This window comes from Camelus bactrianus, chromosome 17, assembly GCF_048773025.1.
Source record: "Camelus bactrianus isolate YW-2024 breed Bactrian camel chromosome 17, ASM4877302v1, whole genome shotgun sequence".
Lineage (NCBI taxonomy): Eukaryota > Metazoa > Chordata > Mammalia > Artiodactyla > Camelidae > Camelus > Camelus bactrianus.
This window is the reverse complement of record NC_133555.1, coordinates 7735436-7748118: the sequence shown is the minus strand read 5'-3', so window position 1 is coordinate 7748118 and position 12683 is coordinate 7735436. Positions and strand designations below refer to the sequence as shown.

General features: G+C 43.3%; 1 protein-coding gene and 1 long non-coding RNA gene across 2 annotated transcripts in view; one reads left to right on the top strand and one right to left on the bottom strand.

Annotated features, from left to right (window-relative positions):
• The window catches only part of GRM7 (glutamate metabotropic receptor 7), a 769912-nt gene extending 759906 nt beyond the window's left edge, over positions 1-10006 (top strand). The window contains exon 10 of the mRNA XM_074344432.1: positions 8825-10006. Coding sequence (XP_074200533.1) covers positions 8825-8874 — 50 coding nt within the window. The 3' untranslated portion in view covers positions 8875-10006. The remainder of the gene's footprint in view (positions 1-8824) is intronic.
• The window catches only part of LOC141573762 (uncharacterized), a 527901-nt gene that overhangs the window by 117558 nt on the left and 397660 nt on the right, over positions 1-12683 (bottom strand). The window contains exon 4 of the long non-coding RNA XR_012499880.1: positions 8031-8154. This is a non-coding gene — a long non-coding RNA (uncharacterized LOC141573762). The remainder of the gene's footprint in view (positions 1-8030; positions 8155-12683) is intronic.

Below are 12683 nucleotides of genomic sequence, written 5' to 3'. Positions count from 1 at the left end.
TACTATACGTAAAACAGATAAACAATTAAGTTTCTACTGTAAAGCACACGGAACTCTACTCAGTATCTTATAGTAACCTATAATGAAAAAGAACATGAAAAGGAATATATTTATGCATACGTATGACTGAAAAATTAGGCTGTACACCAGAAATTGACACATTGTAAACTGACTAGACTTCAATTAAAAAAAAAAAAATGAGGAGACGTGAGTAGGCTCCTTGTTATTAGTTCCAACTAATCCCAAACCAAGGATCTTTCACTACGTATTTTTTTCTTCTTTATTTAATTGAGGTATGGCTGACTTACAATATCACATAAGTTTCAGTTGTACAACACAGTAATTCACAATTTTTAAGGATTATACTCCACTTATAGTTATTATAAAATATTGGCTACATTCCCTGTGATGTACAACATATACTTTCAGCTTGTTTATTTGATACATAGTAGTTCTGACCTCTTAGTCCTCTAGCCCTATCCTGCCCCTCCCCTCTTCCCTCTCCCAAACTTTATCCACTAGCTTGTTCTCCATATCTGTGAGTCTGCTGCTTTTTTGTTTCACTAGCTTGTTTTATTTTTTCAGATTCCACCTATAAGTGGTAACATACAGTATTTGCCTTTCTCTGTCTGACTTACTTTACTAAGCATAATACCCCCTAAGTCCATCCATGTTGCTGCAAATGACAAAATTTTATTCTTTTTTAAATGGCTGAGATGAGAAGTATTCCATACTATATATTCACTCACATCATCTTCGTCCACTCGTCTGTTGATGGACACTCAGGTTGCTTCCCTATCTTGTCTATTATAAATAATGCTGCTATAAACATTGGGGTACAAGAATCTTTTCAAATTAGTGTTTTTGCTTTTTTCAGATATGTACTCGGGACTAGAGTTGCTGAATCACATGGTAATTCTCAGTTTTTTGGGGGAGCCCCTATCCCGCTTTCCATGGTGACTGCATCAGTTTATATTCCCACCAACAGTGCTCCCTTCTCTGCACATCCTTAACAACATTTGTCATTTGTAGACTTTTTGATGACAGCCATTCTGACTGGTGTGCGGTGGTATCTCATTGTGCTTTTGATGTGCATTTCTCTACTAATTAGCGATGCTGAGCATCTCTTCATGTGCCTAGTGGCCATCCCTATGCCTTCCTTGAAAAAATGTCTATTCCAGGCTTTTGCTCATTTGTTAATCAGGTTGTTTCATTTTTTTTTTGATATTGAGTTGCATGAGCTGTTGATGTATTTTTCATAATAACCCTTTATTGGTCATAGCACTTGCAAATATTTTTCTCCCATTCAGTAGGTTGTCTTTTTGCTGTCTATTTACTTAGGTTAACGTTAGGTACCGTCTATGGATACAACGGTGATTAACACAAAATGCATAGGGTTTAAATGCTAGATGAGAGACAAGTAAATAAACTGAGACATAAATAAATGTTAAGCCTTAGGCAATGATAGTGATGGGTGATGAAAGATACAAAAATGCCGTGGGCTGGAGCACCAGTGAGAACTGCTAAGTGCTGGTTTATAGATGAGGTCAAGGATGGCCTCTCCAAGAGGTGCCATTTAAATGGAAACCTGTAGTAGGAGAAAAAGCCACCTTCAAAAACATCTAGGGGTAGAAGATTCCAGAACATAGACGACCTAGAGTCCGAGGGCCTCTCTCCTTCACAGCCTCTTTTCTTTCCTGGGCACACGTCTGACATGGGTTTTATGAAACGCTCTCTGTATGGCCTCTGCAGCCTGACTCAAAATTCTTTCCCTGCTTCTTCTTTATTTCATTTCTGTGTTTTTTCAGTCTTTAGCAGTATCTTAACGAATAAGTCAATTCCTAAGACTTCCCCTAGTCCCGCCCCACACACGCGTGCAGAAGGAAGCTGAGTTAGAAGAGAAAGGAAAGGTAGCAGCATGGACTATGCTTCTGGCCCAGATCACGGCATTTCATGCTTTCACTCCTACACACCTCTGCGTCTCGGCGATAACTCTGTGTTTGAGGGACTTCAAACCTCCACAGCCCGGTGTGCCCCGCGGGCTCGCATCTACAGTCAGCAGGCTGCTCAGCGGACAAGGTCAAGTGTGCTGAGAGAATCACGACTCAGACCAGGTCAGGCAAGGACCCGGCAGGCACGGCCCACGTCCTGCTCTCAACACACAGCACCCGTCCACTGCCACCTTCTCCCTCTGACGCCTGACATGATGATTTCCATATCTTAAGAGCCAAACTCTGAAAACAGATCATTAGACATACTTAGTTTTTAAAGTCACTTCCATTCTAACATGAGGAAAAAAATCTTTCTTGGGTTTCTAGTAGTGCATTCCACACACGGATGCTTCAGAAAACATGGCAGGAGGCCACGTATCACGTAACACAGACACACCCAGGGAGGGAGAAAATGAAGGACTGGATGCAATTCTCAGGGCTGTTTTCCGATGAGAAGCCTGGAAGGAATTGTTACCTTGTAGTTAACTACAGGTCAGAATCTATAAGTGTTCTGACACAGTTTGGGGCCAGGCGGACAACACAACGACAGAAGACCATGTGAGTCCTCATGTTGAGACCGACATGGTAGGTTCAGGGCTGAGTGTGAGCTGAGGGTGAAGCTGTGGTTGATTCCTATTATATATCAATCCTTCCATCTTCCAAAACCTCTCCATGGGATCCTCCAGCCATCTTATCCCTGCACAGACCTTCAGTTCTCAAGCCCAGCCATTTGCCCACCAGGTTAAACTGAGTTGGATTCCAAGAAAGGAAGAAAAGTTGAGATTTCCTTCAACTCTTCCCTCTGCCTGGGCCAGGAGTCTTCTCTGGTTTTCTCTCCTTTGAGCCCACTAGTCCTCCAAGATCTGAAGCCCCAACAAGAATCAACTGAACCAAACGTAACGGACCTTGACTGTTGAGTCACACTCCAGCCCCTCCCAAATTCAAAAACAAACACAGTTCTGGCCTCAAGGATACTTTCCCATGACGATGACCAACAAGGCAATTGCCCATGGTCTCCTGCCCCAGAGGGCATGGTTTTGACCAGGACCACGGTGGCCACGTCGAGAGCCCCACTGTAGTGCTGTCTTGGATTCCACTTACTGCAGACACAATCCTAGTCACTCTATCAACTCCAAGCTGATCTCCCTTCTTGCAATTACCATCCTCTACCTCTGTCCCACTGGTACAATTCTCTTACTCTAATATCCAGTACCTTCTATGTAACATAAAATACCCATGGCAATCAGATGAATCTCCCTTGCCATCCCCTCCATCATTCTTTCTTCTCTGCATGAGCCCTGTACTCACCAAACTCCTTTCAACTTCTTGCTACTCTCTCTAAATCCCCCACTTTTTCATGGAATATGCTTTACTAACGGAGTATGCTCCAGATGGAATGTTCTTCAACACCCGTGTCCTCATGTCCCCAGGCAAGAGAATGTCTGCCGTTCACTGCTCAAGACACAATTCCACATTCCCTCTACTTTGAAAGCTCTCCTGAGCATCTCAGGCAGGATTTTCCATCCTTTCTCCATGTACAAGTTAGTGACGTCACCTCCTGCCAGAGTGGGAAGTCTCCACGCCCGCTGCCTTTTCTGCCGACTCTCTGTGTACCAGCCACTCTAGACTTTCAGATGCCAGCCTTGCCTCGGGGCTCTGCACCTGCTGCTCACTCTGCGGTCCAGGTATCTGCATAGCTTCTCTCTCATCTCCTTCCAGTCTCTGCTGGGACAACGGCCTCCTCTGAACCTCAGCTGCCACCCTTCTGAGGACAGCAGCCCTCGCCTAACCCCTCTCTAGCCCCCTTGGCAGCCTTTAGTCTGTTTCTGTTTTATAAATAAGTTCATTTGTGTCATTTTTTAAGATTCCACATATGAGTGATAACATGGTATTTTTCTTTCTCTTTCTGGCTTACTTCACTTAGAATGACAATCTCCAGGTCCAACCATGTTGCTGCAGATGGCATTATTTCATTCTTTTTTATGGCTAAATATTATTCCATTGTGTGTGTGTGTGTGTGTGTGTGTAATCACAACTTCTTCATCCAGTCATCTGTCAATAGACATTTAGGTTACTTCCTTGTCTTAGCTATTGTAAATAGTGCTGCTATGAACATTGGGGTACGTGTATCTTTTCAAATTACAGTTTCCTCTGGATATACAAATGCAGACTTTAGAACTATGTAAACCTCTGCTTGATGTTCTCCATCTTAAAGTACCAGTTTGATTCTTTAAAGAAACCCTAGCATGTTCATTGACTCCTTTCATGGCAGAATAGAAAATTGATTGCTCAATTCTAACTGGGCTGTTCTGATGGGAAAATAAATGCTGTGGTTTAAAGTTACAAGTGAAACCTGAATTGCTGTAACAATGGTTAGCTGTGCACACAGTAGCACTGCAGGGACGCTGAGGGGAAAAAAAGCAAAAAAAAAAAAAAAAAAAAAAAAGAGGTGGCAAATCCATGAAGTTCCTGTGTACTTTTGTGCCGTTTCTCTCCTAAGGTGCTCCTAGAGCTGACAAGGACTTCAGAGAGCAGAGGCCCCGCCGCAGGCACACGTACTGAGTAATACACCCACTGTGACAGCAGGTGGTCAGGACTGGGCGATGAATACACACCACACACTTCCGGGGCCCTTGGGAGAAACGGTCTCTACCCTCGTGACACTGACCGTGCTGATGCTGGAGACCTGTGTGAAGCAGGGGAAGCACCCTGGGTGTATCAAGTATCACAAGGGAAGAGTAGAGAGGGCAAGAGCGAGTGGAGTGGGGACACCCACTCGTCTGCAGGGCGTCAGGAAAGGCTCCCAGGAGCAAGTGACTTGGAGCAACAACAACAGGAGCAAAGAGCAGGCGGTAGCCTGAGGGAACTGCTGGAGGGTGACTGCAACTGCAGGCACTTGAAACTACAATTACCAAACGGTCAGCGGTATGCATGTCTTCAGCTTTTCCATCTACTTCCAATGTCTCTTCCATGTGATTTTACCAATTGACATTCCTACCCAGCACGGGGTTTCAGCACACACTTTCTTCTTTAAGGGCAGGGGCGTGAGGGCATGAAGTACTATCTTATTGTTATTTTAATTTATATTTCTCGTACTGATGAGCTTGAGGATTTCTCATTTGTTTTTCTTCATCTACAGATTACCTTTTTATATCTTTTTTTAAAAAATTCAGTTGTCTTCTATTAATTTGTATGAATTAAAAAAATTCTGGAAGCAATCTTTTATCAGTTAAATATAAGTGTATTATAGATCATCCCTCCTGGTCTACAGCTTTGTCACTGAACTCCGTGACTGGTGTTTTTCCGAAGCCATTTACTCCAGCGCTGTTTGTTACCAGAAACAGAAAGTCGGGTCCAGCAGTAAGAAAAGAGTCATAGAAATGTTGCCATGTTTCTAAAAGAGAAGTCTACACTGACTACAATTAGCAAATTAGCGTAAGTCAACCTCAAAACCGCAAAGCTATGGGCAGCAACACAGCAGCGTCACGGAGCGGCCTCGGGAAGAAGGCAGACCGACAGCGCGGCAGGCCCGGCGCGGGGCCGGGAAGTCAGGGCGGGCGCCGAGGCGGCGCCACTGTGCTTCCTCTCCTCTGGGCGGGTGGAGGGGCTCGTGGAGCAGAGATGCCACTATGTCAACGTGTTATTTTGGGAGCTGCGACATACAAGTCACCTTCTGTAGCTGTCTGAACCCCTCATACACACACGTGTGTATACATCTATAGATAGGTCGTTTTTTCAAAAGAGCTCAGGAAAACATGGTATTTTTTTCTAAACTTTAGAATTCCTTAATATTTAAAAGTGAGAAATTAAATATGGAGTAGAGAAAAGAGCCCTATTTAATACTGTTTAATTCAGTGTTCCCCATAATTCAACGTGCCTTATAATATCCATGAGACGCTACTTCCTCCCCATTTTTGTCTTTCATTCTTCACCTCCTGTGTGTCATCTGAGTTACAAGCGTTCCACAGAACACACTTTGAGAAGTTTTTGTGAGAAAAAAGGCACAGAGAAAATCAAGGAGAAAACAACTAAGTTCACTGAAGTTAACTGAGCTTGATTTTGACGGAACACCAAGGACCGTCGTGGCTTTCATAACTACCAAGGGTACATGAGCAATTCATTCCAAAAACCAGCGTCCACAGCACTGCCTCTCGGTAAGCATCAACTGTTCAGGACTCCTCGCTGTGAGAACTACTGACACAGCTGACTCCTGAAAACCCAGCTGGGGCCATGCCTTTGACTCCTGTTGTTCCTTAAAAACAGATAACTTTATAAAAGAGAAAATCCCAGCTATGTAAAAATAAAAAGTGTATTTCTTTAGTGAGTGTTTCACTGCACAACTGTTCTGAGCTAAGCAGTTTTCTTTCCTAGGCCACAAACTACATTGCTATTCAAATAAATGGAATTAGCAGACACCATAGGCATTTATGTACGCATAAAGCTATTATGGCTTAAAAATAAACATTATAATGCACTGGACAGTGCTCCGGAAAGCACAGAAATTGTCTTTCTAGGACCTGCACATCTCCATTAGCATCTTGCTGCCGTGTTACTAAGATGCTTTGCAAAGAAAGCGTGCACTGAGGCCAGTCATCTGTACAGAACTTTGTAATTTAAAACTGCATTTATGCCTCAGGTTACCAGAGGAGAAACTGGCATACTTCATACATTTGTGCCATTAACAACCCGCAGGGTGACAACTGTCCTGTTTCACAAAGGCTCAGAGAAGCTCAGTGTCCTGGGACCGGTCTAGGCCACACCTCCCTCAGGTAAGCCCGGGAGCTGACCCCAGCCTGGGCAGGTGAGTCCAAGGGCAGCGCCACGAGCCCTCCTCTCAAGGCTGCGGAGAACACAAGACGATGCCGAAGCCGAGAGACAGTGTATTTCTATCGTCATCATCATTTCCAGGTTTTGTTTTTAAAAACATAACCTTATCTTGATTATAGTTTAAGGCAAATTCATGCTCAGCTTTACAACTCAAGGACAGTATTTTCTAACTTACGTGTTCTTTCGGTGAAGACTCTCCTGAGTCACGGGTGTTTTAAAGTAAACCATTTGAGGCATTTCAAATATGTTTGGCTTTTTTCACTAGCCAGTCATGGTTCTACAGAAAACAGTCTTAATTAAACACACAACAGAGGTGGTGTCAGATACTCAGGTCATACAGGCTTCTGGGTTTTTGTTTTCCTTCCCTTTGCCCTGAGGGTAATTACTATGTTCGCAATTGACAAGGCGTGCTGTGACTATTTCTCGCAACTGTCAAACGGGTTTTTCTAGCTACAACCCTGCAAACAGGCTTCAGAGTAAAAAAAAAAAAAAAAAAAAAACCATCTTTGGGAAGTTTTCCTACATGTACTCAAACCAAGCGTCACTGAAGACACTGAAAGCCGTGATGACAATGGAAACCTTCTCAGAAGACTGAGGCATTACAGAAGCTATGCATTTATCAAGTGAATGTGCTCAATGACCAGTCTCATGACCAGATTGTCCAGGAGGCCCTCAATTTCATATAATTATAATATATACACATAATATGTATAATATATACAGTATATAACATATAATGTCATTATTTTCCCTCTAATTTCAGTTAATAAATGCAACATAATTTAATAAAGAAATGAGCCTAAGTCTTCAAACCAGAATTTGTCAGAAGGAGAGTCTGAATATTTAATCCGGAACCTAAGATCAGTCTTGTGTATCGTGTATGCACATATATCCATCTATAACATACTGGCTGCATCACTCAAAGTTCAGATACAAACTTTCTTCAGTATGTTATTGCGGCTTCTCCCTTCCCCTAAATTCACACATAAATCCCTACTTAAGAGTCGTGGAATAATTCTTGCTATTTGTTTGTATTAAATGAACAATATGGTTTAGATCCTGAAGCAGTAAGTCATCAGTGAATGTGATGGTCCCTTTGTGTCCATCAGAGGCTGATGCAAAACCCCAAAGATTTAACAAAGAACGACGATGCCATGCCACAGCAATCGCATTACTTGGTGGTGAGAACTAGAACACAGAGCAGAGACATACCTTGGGATCTTGGGGTCTTAGTTTCGTTCCGGCAGGAGGACAGCCGAGGGTCGGACATGCTCATCACTTGCTCACAGTGCCGAGCCTCTTGTGTGGCATATGGTAGGCCACTGACACGTACCCACTGAACAAATAAATGAAGGAATGAGTGAGTGACTGAGTGAAGATGAGGCCTGAAATCTCTGTACCAAATAAGCAATTTATCCTACATTAAAGGGAAGCCAGCACAGACAGTGCATGTTGAGATTCCTGGCAGATTTGGGTGAGCTTCAAACCTTGATGACAGTAGTTCTGCAAATTACCATTTACGACTTACTGACGAGAACACTATAAAATTCAATCTAAGGTGATCTGATTGTGTAAATCAGGACCAGAGAAGGCACTCTGGTATGCCTCATCTGTAGTCAACCTAAATTAATTCCAGTGACCCAGGACAGACCTCTCCCAAGACAGTCTGGGAGAAGACCACAAAAGGAAATGCACTGCAACATGGATGGGTCCTTTAAGCTAATCAGAAACCATGACACCCACTGATAAATTGACTAATGGTAGAGACCATAAAGGAAGTTGGTAACTTTCCAGAATAGAGAACCCAGATGGTTTGAGAATTGCTGGGCACAGCTGCCTTTAGGGGTCAGAATCTTAGAAATGGTCACAGGAATCTGAAGTGATTTGCATGTTCCTCAGTGGTGCACTGTCTCATCTTGACTTGGTACCCAAGTCATCACAGATCTAATTCTCCCTCTGCAAACAGAGTCATGGCCGCAACTGACCCTTTCACATTTCTCTTTCAGGCCCTGCTGCAAAAAAGAAGTATGTCAGTTATAATAACCTGGTCATCTAACCTGTTCCAGTCCACGGAACCATGGTGGAGGAAGACCTTCAGTTATTCTGTCACCCAACCTGGCATAGGACTCTTCTGGTCCAACCCCGCTGCTCATCACCAGAGGAACATCCCCGGCTGGGAGACCAATGGTAGAGGATCCAAGTGTCCTACACAGCTGCTTTATGAAATACCCTTACTTTCTCTTGGCTTAATAAGTCACTGGCATCAGCACTGCCAACTCGGCTGCAATTCTGGACCTTCCCTACCCAAGGGAGTGTTGAGACTCAAGTCCCACCCGGGCCCTTTGGGATGAACCATTGAGAGCCTCAGTGACCGTGTTGGGGCTGACCTGTCTTTCTTCGTACGTACTTCCAGGCTGCAAGGTTTTGAACTTTTCTGTACAGTTTGTGAGGACTTTTGCACTTTGCCATACGATGTTGTACCTCGGTTCACTGTTTGTTTTCGAATGCTCTGTTTTCATTGAGCCCTATTCTCTCAGATGGCGGGAAATTTGGGGAAATTTTACAACAATGAGAATTTTAAAAAGATCTCGGCAGACTAAAAAAAAAAAATTATGTACATGACTGTATCATTATGATTATAGTAACACTGCAAATCATGTTATTTTTTTTAGACAAAAAAGCTATTTAAAGACCAAAAACTGTGCTGAGAAAGTATACCCCACCTCTCTGGTGATACGATAGGTCACACGGAAGGAAGGCATTGACTGGCTGAACGGAATAGAGGTCTTGATCTTTGAATGCATGCCAGTAATGTATTTTACAGTACATGTTAACAATTTATGTTCAATATTTGTATTTGTGTTCTCTTTTGTTATTTTAATTAGGATATGGGTCTTTTGCAATAAGTTTCATACAATGATTAAGCTATTTGAAGAAAAGAATATGGATATTTCATATCTTGAGGTTTGGTTCATGCCCCCATGACTGACCAGTGTGATAAGGACTTAAAAAAAAAAAAGCATGTATGTTTTTTACTGTTTGTAATAAGTACTTTCGTTAATCTTGCTGCTCATGTGCCAATTTAGTGGAAAAACACCCTTGCTGAAAAAGCCCCCCTTTCCATTCTCTTCCAACTCTGTGATATTGTCCAAGAATGTATCAATAAAATACTTTGGTTAACTTTTTTATTTCCCACAATAAATATTTTTAGTTGTTTATCCCTTTTTAGTTACAGTTTATTGCATAAAAACAAAATTAAGTTAGGGAACGAGGTGGACAACCAACCTTATTAAAGAAACAAGCCTTAGCCTGCAAGTAAAATCATATCTAGATGCACATGACAACTGAGAGTGCTAAATTCTCTCGTTGAATAGTTGTCACCAAGCCCATGCATTTTGTTTCTTCATAATTGAAGTTGATACCTGACAACCCTCAGACATTTACTCAGCAAGTTATCTACCCAGCAGAGCAAAAGTGCCAGAGGGAAGAGAAAATAAAAAGACAGATGTCTGAGCTTCAATAAACGGGTAATTTAGGGAAAGGATAAACTACAAAACTTAACGAAAGGACAAGTAGGTAACTAAAGATAACAATTATAAAGCATTTGTCTGTATCTTTGCAAATAAGCTTGTTGGCCATGTTGATGGCTAAATAAGACTTGGGGTTACCAAAATTCAACAGTAGGAAATGCCTCCGTAGATCAACTCATAGTAACCTGGGTATCAGAAGCACAAAATAATGTCCATTTGCAGGAGGTGACGTTGGTCCTTAACACTCAGGGTTGGACTCCAAAATCCAAAATGTATTTCAAGGAACCACTGCGAATCTAACTGTGACCATTTCTCCACTGCAATTAATGAAACCCACACCGGAGTCCACCTCTGGCATCTGCTGACCTCTTCCTAATGCCCCTCAGCTCTCTCTGCCCAGGTAATGTGTGTGTAAAGATTAGAAAACTCATTTCTACATCAGACTGAGAAAAACAAATCCATCTCCCAGGTCTTCCTATCCCTTGAAAATCCTTCCAATAATAGATCGTGGGAAAGAAACGCAAACCACGGCATAAATGAGTTGGGATTATTCACATTTTCAAGTTGTGGAGCCAAACGAGCTACGATAAAACCTGACTCCCTCGCCTGCTAGCCGTCCTGCAGGAAGTTGCAGAAACGTTCTGAATCCTCCATTTCCTCAACTGGAGAACAGGTTAATACTACCACGACCTCACAGGGCTAGGAGGAGGAAGAGAGAATCCATGAAGGGGCTTAGATCAGCGCTTGGCACTTGGTTAACTTACCACGCCTGTTAGCTACCGTGCCCACCACGACTACCGGTAGCATCAGCACCAACACGGTTTTTGCATTTTGCCTTAAAAATAAAATTAAGTGTGCAGTGCCTTCTCAGTCTAGACATGGAAATGGAATCTGTAAAACTGCACATCGGCAAGCCAGGCTGCCTTCCGACCGTGTAGTCGAAATCATTTCCACAAAGAAGTCCCGTATGAGCCTTTCCCAGTGGTTCAAATGGATTACCAAGAGAGCAGGGGAAGTAACGGAAACAACTCTCCTTAGGGTGGGAAAGAGCTACAAAGGCCTTTGCTCTGCTTCCGGCTTCTCAGGGGAGAATGGAGGTCGCCGTGACCAGGGTCACGACAAGGATAAAAGTTAAAGCTTCCGTAGCACTACATATAAGGCATTGCTGTTTCCGTATTTACACACTTTACAGGCATTATATGCTTTATCCATACCATATGCATTGTAACGGATGCTTTTAATACATCAACTTCTTAAATCCTCAAAATGCAGCTCCTAACCATTGTCCACAATCCTCACCCCCAACCTAGTAGGTGGGTTCAAGTGTGTCTGTAGCCCTAGGACAAGGTTAGTGGAACTGTTTCTCACATATCAGTGTGTATTAGGAAGCACTGTCAACAACAGACGGTGTAATAATGCTCCTCCTCTCCAGCCACGCGCATCTCCTTGCTCTTCCTCAAATATATGAAGCAGATTCTACCCCTGTTCACTTGCCGGACACGCACTCTCACTGTCTGAATATGTGTGCGTCTTTACTTCCTCACTTATTTCCAGCTTCTGCTTAAACTGACCACATCTAACAGGGCAGTCCCCTACGGCACACTCTAGCCATCAACCTGCTTTATTATTTTTTAACAACACATCATTATCTGACTTTAAAGATTTGCTTCTTTGATTCTGTCGGTCCCCCTCTGCAGGAAGATGGAGGAGGTAAGGCATATTCTATGTTCTGCTTACTGTAATATCCCAGCACTTTGAACAGTGCCTGACAAGGAGTAGGCACTCCATAAATACGTGTAAAGGAATCAGTAAAAGAAAGAAGGAAAGGCTGAAGTTAAACAGCTGGAGAACATGGAAGGAGGGCGGGGCCTGTGAGGGAGCAGTCACTGGCTCTGCACCTGGAAGGGCAGGCAAGGCTCAGGCGATGACGACGGAGAGGCAAGGGGGATGCGAACGTTCCCCTCACCCCTGGCAGGAAGTGAGAGACCCCCTATTATTAGACGGGGATCTTTTCACCAGAAGATGAGCCACTCTTCCTATGAAGTGGAGTGGAAATTCTACAGATGGCCGGATATTCTAAATCAAAAACCCTTTCATCTGATGGAGGAAGGGAGATGACAGGGCTATGCTACAGCAGGAGGGCACTCAGCTCCCCCACGAACCAGCTACGCAGTCTCAGTCATCTGCACCCTCTGGCGTCTGGCGCATCGTCACCTCTCCCACGGGAGTAAGACGAGGAGTCAAGTCTCTTCACTGATCAAGCCCCTCCATGCGGCCTTGTTCTAGAACGTTAACTTCACCATCAAAATATGCTAACTAAGTCTGAACACAGCCA